Source organism: Cavia porcellus, unplaced genomic scaffold (genome assembly GCF_034190915.1).
Source record: "Cavia porcellus strain 051 isolate PalLab524CR breed Dunkin Hartley unplaced genomic scaffold, mCavPor4.1 scaffold_15, whole genome shotgun sequence".
Lineage (NCBI taxonomy): Eukaryota > Metazoa > Chordata > Mammalia > Rodentia > Caviidae > Cavia > Cavia porcellus.
The window spans coordinates 69,143,824-69,161,982 of record NW_026947498.1 but is presented as its reverse complement, the minus strand read 5'-3'; the positions used below and the strand labels follow the sequence as shown (position 1 = coordinate 69,161,982).

Sequence of the window (18,159 nt, the reverse complement as noted above, 5' to 3'; positions counted from 1 at the left end):
TAGACAATCTCAGGAAGAACAGCTGTTTAGAATAATTATGTCACTTTTAGATAAAGTGGTGCCATCAGAATAACAATAGCATGAAACAGAAAATGACAAACAGGTAAGAATTAACTTGCCACAAATGTGTGAACTAGATTTGTTGTTACAGAACAAAATTGAAAACAAAACTAGAAAATTGTATGCAGTATATAAGTCCTTAATATGTCAGTTTTTCCCTCAAGAGTTAAAATTGAAAAGGGGTTAGGAAGAAAAAGAAGAAGAGGAAGAGATGAGAAAGAGGAAGAGATGAGGATGAAGGGGGAGCACACTACTTTGGGGAGCTAACGTAGGAGACTGGAGGGAAGGAAGAGACACAAAGAACGGAACAGGAACCAGAAAGTGACTAGAAACCATGTTCATACTTGTAATAAAAAGAAGATCAAACAGTGAAGAAAGCGAGAACAAGCCTGTAAGAACAACAACAAAAGCAAACACAAGAGAGGAAAAAAAATCCCCTTGCAGGTTTGTCTCTGTTGTCACTAGTAGACAACATGTGGGGACAGAGTCCCACAATTCACGTTGATTTATTCCAGCAAGCCAGCAGTAGGTTTTTGGCAGGGTAGTGGATAATCTCAGCAAACCTGCGCCTGCCTTCTGGCCAAGACCAGGCTCATTTGGCCTGTAGCTGTCAGCATACCTTGCATGGGCCTGAGCCCAGTTTGGAGCTGCTAGATGGAGGAGCCCGCTTCTCTGAGTTCAGCCAGCCCTTCTCCTAGATGGCTCCTGGCGTCTCCTCTCTCCTGTAGGACCACTGAGCCCTCCACACTCACCCCCAGCTAGTGCAGCCCTTACATTCACTTCTCCCCTCCACTGCTGTGTCTCTCCGTGGAGGACTCGGATTGCCAGCGTTACTATTTGTATGTGGGTTTGAATTGCTCTTCTTTCACAGTGAGTCCCGTCTCAGGGAGAGGGCGCCACTGGATACCTCCTTCTTCGTCGAAGTTTCTTTTTTACTCTGTGGGCTTCAGTTTGCACTTCAGATCCTTTCTGAGTCCAGGGAACCCGTTTTCCTCCTTCTTGTCTTCCTCACTTTGCTGTATTCCAGCGTCTGGACTGTGACTTTCAAAGGCTCCTTCTTTGCAGCTTACCTCTCTGCTATCTCCCCCACCTCAGCTAGCTTTTTATTAGCATTCTCTGAAGGTTCTTGGATCATTTTGGTTATTACTTCCATTATCTGTTTAGTTATATACTGTGTGATCCCACTGCACACCTCTTCATCTGTTTCTAACCTCTGCTGTTATCCTTTGTAGTAACTGGGTGTGTGGCTTATGGTTCTCCCACCTAATGCCAACTGGATTGGCTTTGAGGGAGTTGGAAGTTTGAGGAGGTATTTTATGGCCGCCTTTTCTCATGTTTATCGTTTTTGTTTGTTGTTTTGTTTTGTACTGAGGTTTGTGGACATGTAGAGTGTAAAGGCTTTTGTGCTAGTACATAGATCTCTTTATGGTGAGGTATTTTGGGTGTGGTTAATGATAGTCCATTGCCCTGTCCACCAGATTTGACCACCTTGGTTGACTTGAGAGGGAGGATGCAGTATAACTGACCCAACACCAAGCTCTTTGGGAATGTACCTAGTATTGGTAATGTCACAAAGGTAATTTAGCTGTTGACTAACAGAAAAACCCATTACTAGCAATAGTTATGCAACCCTTATAACATCAGGCAAATTAGCTACAGTAGTATCATCCAAGACAAATGGAATATTAGCATACACTAAGAACCAATTATGTACCACCCTTAACCCTAGAGAAGAAATCCATAATTATAGTATAAATATCAAGTATTGATCCACACCCAATATGTACTAAATATGAATGCTGTATATACATCTGCTAATGGTAGAAAAGTATTCAACAGTAATTTTTATTGAGTCAGTTATCTACACACCAATAAGTCTGTATGATACTATTAAAGATATAAGGGATTGAAAATAGGGGCATAGAAGAAGAAAAATTGAAAACTTAAAAATATATGATAGGAGGGAGAGGAGAGGGGCAAGAGATTCTCTTGGGGCAAAGAAGGGTATTTATTGGAATAGATAAAGGTAACAAAATCTGAGAAGAAATAAAAGATAAAATAAGGGAGAAAAAAATGGAGAATAGAAGAGAAATACTTGCAAGGAGAAAAATGAAACGAGAGAAGAGAAACATAAAGAGAGCTATCAAAAAAAGAAACAAGGGAAAATTCATTAAACCCAATAAACTTGTGTTAAAGAAGAAAGAAAAAAGATAAGAAAAAGAAAAACTACACATTAAAAAAAGAAAAAGAATTTCTCTCTGTTTCGAATACATTGTTTTCTTCCATGATCTGCAATTGTACATTGTGCAAGTCCAGACATATCGCTGTTTACATTGCTAGGTAACAAAGACTGCTGGATGCAAGTGCCACCATGCATTAGGATTAGGGAGAGAGTGCCAATGACTTCCAAATCCAGAGCAACTCAGGCTGGGCCTCGCCTCTGGCCATGGGAGGGGAGCCTGTGTCCTTTAGCTGAAACCCATCAGAAAGTGTCTCTTTCCAACCCACTCCCTTGACTGTTTGGCTGTCTCTTACCTAATCACTGTGAGAACTAACTCTGGAGCCCTGAAGTGAAACCATGTAGCTAGCTTCCCTGATTCTGGTTCACACAGTCTACAGTCACTTCTCCCCTGGGGTGGTTTCCAATCAGAAGTACTCTTTCCAGGAACACAGTGGGCCCTTATCCTCTAGTCATTCATCACCTATTTGTTGAAGATTCGCAGGAGAGCAGAATCCTGCACAGTGCAGCAGAACACAGCAACTGCTGGGCCATTCAGCTGCTGCGTTTCTCTCCAAGGCCCCCCAGATTCTCCAGCATTCGCTCTGTCTCTGTAGGTGTGACCTCTCCTTTGCCGCAGTCCACCCTCAAGCTGAGGCTGGGGAGGGGGTGTATGTAGATTCTGTTCCCTTGTAGTGTTCTGTTCTGTCCCTTCAGTTTCTGTGCAGCTTTGGATTTTCCTGTCGGGTCTCTCCTAATCCTTTTCTTCCCCAAGTTGTTTTCATCGTGTGGACTCCCAATCTCATAGTCTGAGTTGTTGCTCACCACTCTGACATTTTTTTCCTCAACCTGATTTAAATTTTCATTTTCTTCAGTAACATGCTTTACATTGAAACAAACATAAATTACTCAACTTCTCTGATAAGCCCTTCTCCTGTTCCTTTTATCAGTTTAGAAGAAGATTGGGTAAGGGAGGAATTTGTGTTTTATTTATAAGATTTTAATTTTTGATTGGGTGTATTTGCTGATTAAATAACCAAAATAGAGAGGCAACAGATTTTTTTTGAGAATCATAAGCATGTTTCACAGATTAGAGTATGAAGCTGTTAATCCTTCTCCCAGATTTTCCTTTTTTATTAATTAAGTTTATTGGTACATTTTACATAATGATCACATTCATCATAGGGAATTTGTACCTGTACATGATACCTGATTTTTTTCCCCTCTATTCCCTTACCCTTTCCATTTTAAGATCTCTTTAAAGAAAAACTTTCTTGCTGAGGGTGTAACTTAGTGGTAGAATGGTTACTGTATACTAGATCCTTGATTTGATCTCTAGGACAGAAAAAGGGTGAGGGTAGAGGAGACGAGGAAATAGGAGGGGGAGGAGGAGGAAGAAAATAGAAACTTTCTTATTTTACTTAAAAAATAAGAACTTGGGCCAGGGATTTATCTCAGCGGCATAAGTGTTCCCTGGCAAGTGCGAGGTCTTGAGTTTGATCTCCAGTACCAAATAAATAAATAAGAACCTTTAAGTCACAGTTTGGAGATACCTATATCTCCAAATATATACCTTGGAGAATATACATGTCTCCTAAACTGTTATGGATGCATTGAAACCAAGATTAATACTGATTACCATCTTAGCACATCTTTTATTCTTAAAACAGCAATAAGAAATATTCTCTCCTCTTCCAGATTGACTGCCACATTAATGAAGTTTTTTTGGGGGGTGTGTGGTTGGTTGTTTTTGTTTTGGCATTAAACATGATATTGCAAATAAAATTGTTGCTGACTCCAACAATTTTGGTTGTTTCAAAGTAGTTCTGTTCAGTATTTTTTCATAATCCTCTATTTAAGAAATAATAGTTTATAAAATTTTACATTGTAAATTTAAAGTAACAGGAAAGCTGTTTTTAACATTAAAGTTTCGTTTCTGACATTGAAAATGATACATAGATACTGCCATTCAAATGTTTCAAATTTTAAAAATTATGAACCTGGGCTGGGGATTTAGCTCAGCGGCGTAAGCGCCTGCCTTGCAAGCAGTCAGTCGGATTTCGATCCCTGGTACTGATAAAAAGGAAAAAGACCAAAAAAAAAAAAAAAAAAATTATGAACCTTTGAAAGGTTTGTGCTGGTGTTGTTCAGACAACTAAATGCAGATATCTTGTACTCTGAATAACTGATTTGAAGCTAACAGTATGTAATGTATATACCGTTGTTATTCCCTAATTATTGCTTTGAAATCTTGTTTTATTTTTTCTCTTTAAAATACAGTAGATTTGAAAAATAAATAAACATTAAAAATTAAAAATGAATTATGAACCTGTGAAGTTAAATATTTTTATAACTGGTGATCAGTAAAGTGTACATGCAGTGAATTTGCATAAAAAGATTTGCCGTGGGGCTGAGGCTGTATAAGCACCTGCCTGGCAAGTGCCAGATTTGATTCCCAGTACAAAAAAAAAGGATTTGCCAGGAGAGAAACAATATTAGCTGTTTTTCTTTATGTTTGATGTGAAATAACTTTATCCCTATCACTAACTAACCCTATCACTCGATTCATCTCTCTCCAGGTGAATATGTGAAACCTTTTACGCCAGAGAAAGCAAAAGACATTATAATGTCTTTACAGCAACCTGCAGTCTTCCATAACATGGTTTCAGACTGGCCCTCGCGACACTGGACTGCTGAGCACCTTTCTGAGGTCCTTCAGCACAAGCGGATCCGCTTCAGAATGGGAGTGAAGAGCGCAGACACAGGTGGGCTGGAGGCTACCGCGGTGACGCTGCTGTGCCGTGACTGCCCACTGCCAGCCGGGCTTTCCTGTCTTGAGAGATACTTTCTTCTAATCTTCCTTTGAATCTTTCATTGTACGGAAAAGAAAATTTCCCTGCAATATTTGGGAAAAGGTTTTAGCCTAAGAGGTTGTGTGTGTGTGTGTTTGTGTGTGTGTGTGTGTTTTAGACTCAACAGCCTATAGTTTAAACCCTTATATATTTTTGTATGATATATATATATATATACATACACACACACATATATACATACGCTCACACAGTGCTACACTGGGGCTCACTGAATGTGGTAGACCTTTAATAAAATTTGGTAATACACTATTATTTATGTTTCCATATGACTGAAAAGAATAGTACTGCCCAATACTACAACTCTACAGTGTAACAACACAATACCGGTAACCAATGATACAAGCTTATAGTCCCCCCACTTAGGAGTGATAGAGAACCACGTCCCCCTGTCCTTTATTGGTAGCTGTATGCTATAGTGCTCAGCATGGGTTGTCATTGTATCCTTTGCTTTTTCAGCTGCCTGAGCCAAATTGCATTAAACAAGCATGAAATGTAGATAAAGCAGCCTTTTTTTGCTGTTGTTTCTAGGGTTCAAAGCCAGGATCTTGCACGTGCTAGGCAAGCACTATACTGTGGAACTGGTACCCCTCAGTGCTCTGTTTTTCCTTTTTTCCTGTCCACTCAAGCCGCCATCCTGCCTTTGGCACTATACCACCATGCCTGGCTGGTTTTTATTCTCTTAAATTCATTCATTTTTGTCTGCTCTCTTTTCACCCATGTGTGCTAATCTTTACCTTATTGTTAGACCAAGTGACTACCATTAACTCTAAAATGTAGTGTTGACACAAGGGAAGAAACAATATTGTGTCTAATCAAATGGAATTGATAGCTCTTGTCTGGTGCTGAAAGTGTGTTTCAGTGTGGGTAAGATTAGTAGTCCAGAAACTCAAGAGTTTAAGCTTCGTGGTGAGGTGATTTATTAATATCTATTAATAGCTCAGGAGGAACTAGAAAATCCCCCAGCTTCCCTTCTAGCTTCTTTGCTCACATTGACTGTGATGCATGCCTCATGGAGTTAGTTTTAGATTCCTGTGACCAATCCAGCAGGGTAACTATACCTGAAACTCTCATTCCTATCACAGACCAATTTTTGTTTTTCAAAATTGAACGCTAGACCTTCTGTAATGACGTAAAAATCAGATTATACTTTTTTCTTCTTGATTTTAGTGAACTAAATCTGCTGCTCATTGAAGTGCTTGTTAGAAACTAATTCGGAGACAAATAGAAATTGTAGAGTTTTTGTGTCCTGCAAGACTCCATGTACAACACTAGTATTAGTAGCTAATGTTGTTTGAGAGCTGTTGTTGTGGGCCTGTTCTGAGTGATTTGCTTGTGTTCAGTGTATTAATTTGCTTACCACTTTCCTAGAATACGTTTTTCTCTTCGTTTAACAGAAGACACAGTAATTCGACATTTTCAAGTTAATACTTAATCATGAAAGACAAAGTTAAAAACTCTGCTATTTTGAGAAACTACTCTTGTTAGAAAAAATAATTTGGTCTTTTTAATAATTTACATAAAATTCATATAACAAATTTCATTTTAGTTAACCATTTAAAAGTATATACTTGGGCGGCTATTAGTATTTTCACAATGCTGTACCAGTATCACATAGAGTCTAGTGATAGAACATTTTCATTAGCCCGTGAGCAAGGTATGCTCAGTGACTTTGGTTCAGTCACTTTCCCATTATCCTTCCTATAGCCTTAGTCTCTTTCTGTCTCTAAATTTATCCACTTAGGGCATATCTAAGTATAATTTAAAAATATAATCATACAATTTTTGACTTTTTGGGTATAGTTTCTGTCACTTAGCATGTTTTCAAGGTTCACAGTGTAGCAGTACAAATTGAACATCCCTAGGAAATCTGAAATCCTGGATTCTCCAAAGTCTGAATTTTTTGAGTAGTGACATGATGTTGCAGGTTTAAAATTCTACACCTGACCTCACATGGGGAGTAGTCAAAATGCAGGTGTACTAAAAAAAAATATTGTCTATTACCTGTAGCCTATGTGAATAAGGTATAATGATACATAAATGAATTTCATATTTAGATTTGGGTCCCCTTCCCAGGATATTTCATTATGTGTTTTCAAATATTCCCAAATCCCAAATTATTAATACGTATAGCCACAAGCATTTCAGATAAGGGATATACAACCTGTATGTATTAATATTTCATTTCTCTTGATGGTCAAATAGTATTATTCTATTATAGAGACATATACATTTTGTTTATCCAGTCATCAGTTGACAAACAGTTATTACTGCTCTTTTCCTAGAGCATATATCTAGGAGAAGAATTGCTAAGTCATAAGGTATATTGATCACCTTCCTGTCACTGGGACAAAATACCAGACACTTGAGACTTACAGAAAAGATATCTTTGGCTTGTGGTTTTAGAGGGTTCAATTTGTGTCAGCTGGTTTCAAGGAGAAACAGCATGATGCAAGGGCCTGCCAGAAGAAAACAGCTCAACCTGTGGCAACCAGGATGCAGGGAAACAAGAAGGGTCAGAGAAGAGAGATAGCTTCAGAGGTTCTCCCCTGGTGATACCTCTTCCACCAAGGCTCTCTTTAACAGCATGGACATTGATGAGTTCCGCTGTGAACTCACTAATGGGCTAACGCACTGATGAGTGCAGTACCCCCATGCTGCAATCATCTTCCAGAAATCCCATCTCTGAACACATTTAAGACTTCCAGGGGTATAGATCTAAACCATAAGACGAGAAGTGTATTTTTAACATTTTGAGAAGCTGCCGAACTGTTTTTTAAAATAGCTGCACCATTTTACATTATTACAGTGTGAGAAAGCTCTGGTTTTCCCACATTCTTCCAACACTTACTACGTTATTAGAACTGTAACAGTTGATGTGCTCTTCAGTTCAGTTCTGATTTGCATTTCCTTAATGACTAATAATATTGGTCATTTTTTCATGGGTGCTTTGGTCAATAGAAATGACCGTTTAGATCTTTTGCTCATTTGCTAATTGGAGTTTTTGTCTTTTTAATGTTGCATTGTAGGAATTCTGTATATAGTATAGATTGTAAACCATTATCAGATACATGAATTGCAACTATTTTCTCCTACTGTGTGGATTATTTTGGTAATTTGTTCTTTTTAAAAATTATTGCTCTGCAAGGTAGTACATACCAATAAAGGCTGCACTTGGGATGTTCAGAAAGGAGGATCTTTTCAAGGTGGAGGCCAGTGAGGGCTACATAGCGATTTCAAGGCCATCCTGAACTACATAGAAAACCTTGTCTCAAAAAAAAAAAAAAAAAGAGTAAGGAAAAGAAACAACAGAAATTATTCTCGCTGTCTCTGGTTTGTTTTTTTTTTTTTTTTAAATCAGTACCCCAGGGATCGAACTCACGCCCACCTGCTTGAAGGCAGGTGCTTATGCCACTGAGCTAAATCCCCAGCCCCAACAACAGAAATTATTTCAATGAGTATAAAGTAAAACTTCTCCAGTGAGTATAGGATAATGGTATATGAGAGATACTGGAATCAGCCTGCATGAGTTTAAATATTGGCTTACTGTGTAAGTTTGGGCAAGTCAGTCAGCTTTTCTATATATTAGAAATATTTTCAAAAGTAAAGTATTTGATATGCATAGCATAGTATAGTGTCTACTGCATAATAAGTACTCAGCAAATATTAGAGTACAAAAAAACTTGAAAACATGGAAAGACATGCATAAGTTTAAAAACACCATTTCAACTAACCAGAGATAACCCCTAGTTATACTTTGATGTATACCCATGTAGCCTTTCTTGTATTAATTTTTATAGCCTGCTTCTTTTTACTTAGCATACTCTGAACCACTGTCTTGACATGAAATGTAATTTAAATGCTACTTATGTTCCTTTGTTTGGCAGCATCATCACTTACTTTAGAATTCTATTGTGTTAGATTGTTCACAAGTTTTAAGTTTATAGCACTATGTACATCCTTGCCAACAAAGCTCATCCAAGTTGCTGATTTTCCTAGGATGAATTCAAGGGGCTCAAGGATTAATCCCTCAAGGATTATTCAAGGAGCTTGTCTGGAAGCTCCCTACCCGAGACACTTGTGAGTCTCTCTGACTGCCCTGTTGTTCTGATGTCTTAGGACGGAGAATCCAAGTATCCAGCAGCCACCTGCTCTCTACTGAGCATCGCCCAGCTCTCTCTCACCTCCACAACTGCAGTGGCCTTGTCCCTGGTCTTAGTCTCTGCCTCCCTCCCGCTTCCCCTCTCTTGCCATTCCTCAGTTAGTAACCAGCGATAATTTGTAAAAAAGCAAATTGAACCTTATCTCTGCTTCAAATCCTTCAATGCCTTCCCATTACTTTTTGGCTAAAGACCAAACGTTTGGAAAGGGAACTTCAGCTTAATTTCACTGAGCTCAGGCTGTTTGCAGTTTCTGTATTTCCAGGAATTTACTTGGCCCTCCTCCGAAGCCTTCCCTGTGTCTCACCATTCTGTTCTTCCCCCTCACTTTTCTTTCCTTAGCTCTCCCTGGTTAATTGTTCTTCTCTGAGCTTTCAGCTGAAACGACAGTGTTTCTTGTCTCTGTGGCTCCTTTGCCATCCACAATCAGGTGTGGCTGTCAGACTGTCTCAGAACACTTGTGATCCTCTCCTTTTCTCCTCCTTTCTTCTCCTGTCTTTCCTCTTTCTCCCTACAAGTACTAAAGATTAAACCCAGGGGCCCTGAGCTGTATTCCCAGCCCTGTTTGTGATTTTGAGGTAGGGTCTCACTGCATTGCTCCAGTTGGCCTTGAACTTGTGATCTTCCTGCCTCAGCTCCCTGAGTAGCTAGGAGTATGGGTGTGTGTTACCATGTGTGTCATATCTTGCATTTCTTAGCAACATTAGTGATACAGGAGAATGAAACTCCCGACCTACTGTGTGTCTGGTATGAGTTCGTACTCTCTAAAATCAAAGAGTGAATTTTAGGAACAACAGAGACTAAGAGCGGAATATATTTATTGAGAGAGAGAAAACTTCTGTGAGAGAGAGAGACAGAAGGGGTCCCGAGTGAGTTGCCAGACTGTTTTTTGTAGGGACTTTAATAGAGTAAAACCATGAGGTGAGACCAGTCCAAGAGGGAGAAAAATGGGAACTCAAAAGGCAGACGGGCATGAGATGGGACAGAACTGTGGTCAACCAATAAGTTTAGTTGTTCAGGTAAAATTGACTAAATCAGGAACCAATGGAGCAGTAAGTCGTGTAGCAAGCAAGCATTCTTAGGGAGCAGTGACTCCTCCTGCAGGGGGCTGGGATGGTGGTTCCGCTTCATCAAGGTGATCTGTACCTATTTAGAATACCAGTTCCTGATGTTTAGGTTGTGGTTTCATTCATTTTGCCTTTTGTCTTGGGATCTGGCTGGAAGTGTGTCTTCTCCAAGGTCACATCTGGTCCTCTGTGCTGGCTCCCTTGAGGGCCTGGCCCTGTCTGACTGCCTGTAAGATTTCTAATTAACTCAGCTGCCTATAACAGTTATATTTTATTTTATTAATTTATATTTTAATTGATATAAAGTTGTACATTTTTATATAGCATACGATATTTCGATTCATATTTGAGTTATGTGATGCCCAAATCAGGATAACCATGTCTACCACATTAGACATTGATTCTTTATTTATGTTGAAAATATTTCAGATCCTTTCTACTGATTGTTTTGAAATACACAGCACATTATCACTACCATACTGAGTACAGATAACCGAGCTGATTTCTCCTAATTGTACTCAACTTCAGTAACTCTTCTTTTTTAAATATCATTGAATTTTATTCATCTAAATGAACTTTAGAGTTACACAAAGTACTCATTTTGAAGAAATCCTGTTAGAATTTTAAATGAAAATTTAAGCTCTAAAAATTACTTTGGAAAAAATTTACAGTGTTATACTACTGCATATTCTTACAGTGGAATGCATTACCTTTGCTGACCAAGTCTGTTTGTCTCTCAGCAAAAAGATTTGTGATTTTCATATAGATAAATAGATTTCAGACTGCATAGCACATCCTGTAATCCTAGCCCTTGGGAGGCTGAGGCAGGAGGATCTTTAGGAATTTGGGGCCAACCTGGGCTACAAAATGAGCTCAAGGCCAGCCTCAACAGCATAGTGAGAACCTATCTCAAAAGACCAAAAAAAAAGGCTGGGGATTTAGCTCAGCGGCATAAGTGCCTGCCTTGCAAGCAGGCAGTTGTGAGTTCGATCCCTGGTACCGATAAAAATGAAAAAGACCAAAAAAAAAGAGAGAGACACATTTCTTAAAATACTATAATTTAGTATAATAGCTGTACAGGAATATTTTAGGCTATTATTTTTTTAACTGAACCCATCACATTAATAAAATCAGTTTTTTCTGTGTATTTATTTTATGTGCAGCCACTTAGTGAATCTTGGTAGTTTTGTTGTTCTTGTAGGTCTTATAGGTAGACAGGCATATAGTTGTATAAATAAGAGAATCTTTGTAGCATATTGAATGTATTTATTTCTGTCTTAGGTTTTGCCGGGAATATTTCTAGATTACTGGAAATTATGTTAGCAAATGACTTTTTAAAAATATTAGCATTTTTAAATGTAATTCCTTTTTAGTTTTTAGGAAGAAGATAGTGAGTCTCGTACAGGTCTTTTTTATTGGTGTGCATTTGCGTACACAATGATTACATTCACTGTGGTGGGTAGATAAATGCACATGGCACATCTTAATTTTTTTAAATCCCCTTTCACTGCTTTCCCTCTCCCTTCTTTCCATTTCTTGATACTCTTTTGCAAAAGATCCCTCTCCCTGTTTCCTGTTATCTAGCTTTTATTTTGCTCCTTAATTTATTTGCATTTGAGTTTCTCATATAAGTGGCATCATGCTTGTGTGCCATCGTTTCACTTGACGTTGTCATCTCAGAGTGCATCACTGTTCTACTGATGACTCAGATTTAACCATCTTTGTGGCAGACTGTGCTCTATCATGTGTGAATACCATGGTACCACTTGTTTTATCCATTCATCTGTTGATGTATGTACAGGCTGCTTCCAGGATTTAGCTGTTATGAAGTGTGGTGCTATAAATATGAGCATGCTTGCATTCCTCTGTGAAGTCTTTAACTGTTTTGGGACGAGACCTAGAAAGAAAATAGCTGAGTCAAATGGAATTTCTATTGTTTTGGGTTTTGAGGAGTCTCCATAATGATTTTTGCCTGTTTTGTTTTGTTTTGTTTTGGTACCGGGGATCCAACTCACTCACAACCTTGTGCTTGTCAAGCATGCGCTGTGCTGGGTGCGCTAAACCCCAACTCTTCCATGATTTTTTTTTTGGTACTAGGGATCGAACTCACAACTTCGTGCTTGCAAGGCAGGCACTTACGCTGCTGAGCTAAATCCCCGGATTTTGATAGTGGTCATACTAGTTTATGTTCTGAAACTAGTTTGGATCCCATTTGTTTTTCAGTATGTGTGGTCAGTGGCAGTGTTGTATCTCAGCTGGCAGTAATTTGGCAGCTGCTGTAGAAATATACCCTAAACATCTGTAAGGGGGTAGTGATGAGAAGTCCTGTTCAGAGCTCATTCCCTGTGTCTTCCTAGTTTATAACATGATGAAAATCTAACAAAATGGAGAAATCTTGTTTTCTTGCTGGATAAAATTATTTTAAGATCCTTTGCTATGATCTTTAGAAGCAAGCTGAGTTTATCTTATTGCCAAATCTTGAGCATTGAGCTTCTCGGTGCTAACATTTTATGGTGAGTGGAGTTAAAGTAACCGCTGCCGATGCTACTGTACCGTTAACTATTCAGTGATGCTGAATTAGAAAGGAATCATTCCATTGCGTAAAGTAAGAAAAACAACTGTCCAGTACCACACAGCAAGAAGCTATTGTAGCACAGACATCATAATGTAAATGAAGTCTGTCATTTCCATTCACTCATTTAAATTTTCCGAGTGATAAGAGTTCTCAAGTGTAATTTTCATTTTTAACGTGCAGAATTCACTATGACTGAAATTAAAGTCTTCTAATGCAGATAGGTTCTGGAGGGGTACGGTGCAGACTTGTCTGGGATGACTGTCCCTAACTGAAAAGCCCCACTGCTTCTTCACCAGGAGCAAGTGGCTCAGTTAATGGCATTAGTATTAGATCTGTTGGACTGAATTCTACAAAATGAAAACTTACAAGACAATATGATGTGATTGAATCACAGTGGAATTTACGGAGCTGATTTAGAAGTGTCTTTTGTTTCCCAGCATCATGAAGCTTTTTGCTACATGTATTTTGTTTGTCGGTATTTAATGTATTTTTATGCTATTATGGTGAAATTTTGATGTCAGTGATATTGAGATTACATGTATATTGATGATTTACTTCCTATCAAGCACTGTTTTAAGTGTTCACAAAAATAATCAAAATGTAAAAAGTTCTAGAGCGTGTGGATATTAATCTTTTAGATAAACGTGCCTTAGTAAAATTCTGCTTCAAGTCAAGTGACAAGTTGATCAAGCAGTTGACTTAGGATAATTCATTGATACACATCCTGCCTTTTACTTGTGTGCCATTCTATAATTTTAGGAAAAAAGAAGGGAAGGGAAATCATATATAATCCTAAGCAGTTCAGGAAAGAAGAGGAGGGAAAAGATAAAAATGTTCAAAGTTTGACTGTCTTCTTCCAGTGCAGTTAAAAAGATTCCAAGAAAATATGTGAGTGACGGAGAAGGACTAATAACAGAGCCTGCATTTACTGAAGACACTGTGTGTCAGGCTCGCTGCTAACTGATCTGTGTCTCTTGGAAGGAGTTGGTGCTTTGCAAAGATTTTTTTACTGGTGATTTATTGCAAAGAGCATTGAACTATATCTCCAGCCCAAAAATACTAGTTTTTCTTTATTTTTTGAGACAAGGGCTTGTGAAATTGCCCAGGCTTTTAATTAGCAATCCCCTTGCCTCAGCCTACTGAGTTGCTGGGATTACAGATATCCCCTGAAAACCTGCCACCTCCCCGCCGGCCCTGGCCAATGCACCTTGCACAGCCAGGTTGAATGGTGTGAACAGTCTACGAGCTGAGCAAGATGTGCTTGCAGACCCAGCACCCAGTACCGCATTGACCTGCTCAACCCTGTAATTTACCATTCCAAGTCCTGCAGTCAGAATAAGGAAGAGTTTCAGGGTTTGCAGGCTCAGTACCACAGTCAGAAGCTGGAGTGTGATTTGCTTGCTAGTGAGAAGACTGTCATGCAGCAACACTGTATCATTTATTATGAAATGTCCTATGGGTGAACTTAGAAATGCACAAGCAGGCAGAGATTGTCAAGAGGCTGAATGCTGTCTGCGCCCACGTCATTCCTTTCCTGTCCCAAGAGCACCAAGTGATGCAGGCTGTGGAACAAGCCACGCAGGTGACCATGGCAGAAATGAACGCCATCATTTGGCAGCAACTCCAGGCTCAGCGTGTGTCGCATGGACATGGTCTGCAAACACCACGACAGTGATCATCAAAGGGACAGAGAGTCCTCCACGAGCTCCTTAGTATCCCCCATCTCCAGTTTCCGAGGCCTAGAGAAGCACAGTAACTCCATCGACTACTCCTCCCTAGAGAGCAAAAAATAGAAAACTAAAGAAAAAGAAATTGCAGCTCATTATGACAGCGATGGCGAGAAGAGCGATGACAGCTTGGTGGTGAGCATTTCCAATGAGGATCTGTGTGTGTGTGTGTGTGTGTGTGTGTGTGTGTGTGTGTCCCACCCAGGAAGCCAAACACATTCCCCTTGAAACAATGTCTTGGACAAGACTCCCTGTTCAAGGAAGATGCCCAGTCAGCCCCGCCTCCATTGCATCTTCCAGTAGCATCCTTCCTCCAAATCCAAAGAACTCAGCCTTCATGAAAAATCTACTACACCTGTGTCAAGGTCTAATACCCTACTCCACGACAATACCCTACTCCATGAACCGATGTGCCCAGGCAATAACTCCACTCCCAGACTAAGGTGTGTGTCTGGAAAACCGTCAGGAGTGGATGGACCTCTTGGCATCTAGCCTGAGGATGCCGATGGCTGGCCCTTGTCCATATCCAACTTCATTTAGAATTGTACCTCTCACTGGGACGAATAAGCTGACCAGCCCTGGAGCCATCAAGCCGGCCTACATAACATCTCCCAGCAGATGAGCATGGCCGCCGCCACTGCAGAAGATCACCAGTGGTGCAGTTTGATCCACATCATCGCATGCGTGTGTTAGTGATATCTCTGAACCTGACTGGCATCCTGGGAGGAAAGCCAGCCTGCTCCTTCCATGTTAGTGTGGACGGCTGGATGCAGCCAGTTCCCTTTCCCCCACTCCATCCCTTTATCGGACCTGAAATCCTCTGTCATGCCCACCAGATTAAGAGGCTCAATTACAGGGAGGTGGTGTGCACGGTCACCATCAGACCCCACCAGACACCTGTACACAGGCAGCAAGTACTGGGTCAAAGTGTGGGACATCAGCCACCCCAGCAGCAAGACTCCTGTCTCCCAGCTGGACTGTCTGAACAGGGATAACTACATCCGTTGCTATAAACTGCTCCCTGATGGTCCAACCATAATTGTTGAAGGGGAAGCCAGTACCCTGTCCATCTTTGACCTGGCAGCTCCAACCTGGTGCATCAAAGCAGAGCTGACATCCCCCGCCTGAAATGCCCTGACCATCAGCCCTGACTCCAAGATCTGCTTCCGGTGCCGCAGCAATGGCAACATTGCCGTGTGGGACCTGCACAGTCAGATGCTGGTGAGGCAATTCCAGGGCCACACAGATGGAGCCAGCTGTATTGACATTTCTAACGATGGCTCCAAGCTCTGGAAGGGCAGCTTGGACAACAGTCAGGTCCTGGGACCTACATGAGGGGCAGCAGCTGCAACAGCACGACTTCACCTTGCAAATCTCTGGGCTACTGTCCAACCAGAGAGTGGCTTGCAGTGGAGATGGAGAACAGAAATGTGGAAGTGTTGCACGTCACCAAGCCAGACAATACCAGTTGCACCTCCATGAGAGCTGTGTGCTGTCCCACAGGTTTGTCCACTGTGGCAAGTGGTTTGTGAGCACTGGAAAGGACAATCTTCTGAATGCCTGGAGGACACCTTATGGGGCCAGCATATTCCAGTCCAAAGAATCCTCATTGGTGCTGAGCTGCGACATCTCTGTGGACGTTTAAGTACATTGTCACTGGCTCAGGAGATGAGAGGCCACAGTTTATGAAGTTACTTAATGAGGACAAATCCTTATGCAAACCGGACTCCTCCTCTACGTAGCACTTTGCACTCTGATCTTTTTGTTTGTTTGTTTTGTTAACTACCTACCCTTGCATCTAAAACTAAGGGTTTCAAATACTCTGCATTATGAAATTTAATTCCCTTCCTTAACCCACTTCCTCCTTGCTATTGAATTGTGAATACTCTTAAGAACCTGTGATACCAAATCTTCAGCTGTTTATTTGGAAGAACATGGAATAAGCATTCTTACTCTATTTGTCATACATTTATTTTGTTTAAAGAAGGCTAACAATGACTGACTAAATAAAGCTGTCTGTTCCTGCATTGATTAACAAGGATGCGTTGTATTTGATACACTTCCCTCCTTTTTTTTTTTTTTTCTTTTCTTTCTTTTTTTTTTTTTTTTCTTTTGGTAAAGAAAAGAGGGAAAGGTTTAAAATAATTGATTAAAATGTCACTAAATGTAGACTATTTGACTATAGAGATGTGAAATGTGTAATTACACATAGAAGCAATATGTTGCTGTGATATTGGGGGGAGTTATTCTTTTTTCTACTTATTTTAAAGATACTTGGAAAGATACTGGCTGAACAGTTGGAACATGACAGGCCAAGTCATATTCACTATTTGGACAATTTTAACCAGTATGCCGGTAGCTTTAGATGATATCCAGTACCAGTAACTGGACATTTTCTTTCTTTCAGCTTGTTGACAAGTGTCTTAGTAATATGTTTTTAATTCCCTTTTAAAAATTGTTTATAGACAGATAAACATGTTACATTGGGCCTTAACGAGGGAACTTAATCCCTACTGGATGTTTTTGCCACCTTTCTTTGCAAAGGGAGATGTGTATCTTTGTGCAGTTTTGTTATTCTGAGGAATTATGGGCTGTTTTGTGGTGTGCTCTTTGGGAGCTACACAGACACAGGAAGGATGCCTACCGCTGTGCGAGTCAAGTCTTTCACAAAACAAGGACAGCAGAGAAAAAGGCCTGTGAGACCTCCCTCCGCAAAACACAAAGGAACGCACTTGGTCTGGCCTGAGGACTGCTTTCTTTACCTCTGGTTCTTTCCATGTCTTAGTTGGATGTCTCTGAAGTGGATGCACGCTGTGCCACTGTGCCAGAAGCACTGCGTTATCTTTTATGTTGTTGTTGTTGCTGTTAAACTATAATATGTGACCCCTTTATTTTAATTATTATTATTTTGTTTGAATGCTTTAAAAAATTTTTTTTAAATTTGTGGATCTGCAGATGTACAGTGCCTTTGCTGCGTTGGATCCAAATCCAAAGAACCATGTAGATAAACTTTATTGTACACGTAGAAAATTAATTTCAGGGCTGGGGATTTAGCTCAGTGGCATGAGCACCTGTCTTGCAAGCAGGCAGTCGTGAGTTCGATCCCTGGTACCGATAAAAAAGAAAAAAAAAAAAAAGAAAATTAATTTCATACTAGAAATGGATGGAGGCTGCAAGCTGGAATGGACTGTCCATTGCTGTTCCTGATGCGGTAGCAGAAAAAGATGGTGTCTTAAGTGCTTAGTGTGTGGTGTCATTAACAGTTTTATAAAACTCTGCAGTGCAGAAAAATTTTGATACTAAACTGTGCATTGTACATAGTTCTAAAGTACTATATTGACCACCATACTTCTATAATGGTAGATTGTTTGTACATTCAGACATTTAAGCATGAAACAAAAATAACTTCTAAAAAAAAAAAACCCAAACAATATTTAGAAACCATGTTACTTATGCGTTTAAAGCTATGTTCTCTTGTATTG

The 18,159-nt window shown here is 39.9% G+C and overlaps 1 protein-coding gene and 1 pseudogene across 2 annotated transcripts in view; both read left to right on the top strand.

Annotated features, from left to right (window-relative positions):
* Hspbap1 (HSPB1 associated protein 1) overlaps positions 1-18,159 on the top strand; it is a 74,363-nt gene that overhangs the window by 26,334 nt on the left and 29,870 nt on the right. For both annotated transcript variants that reach the window (XM_003464157.5, XM_013146380.3), the window contains exon 2: positions 4,858-5,043. In XM_003464157.5, the coding sequence (XP_003464205.4) occupies positions 4,858-5,043 (186 nt within the window). The remainder of the gene's footprint in view (positions 1-4,857; positions 5,044-18,159) is intronic.
* On the top strand, positions 4,906-18,156 carry LOC134470516 (transducin-like enhancer protein 4; annotated as a pseudogene).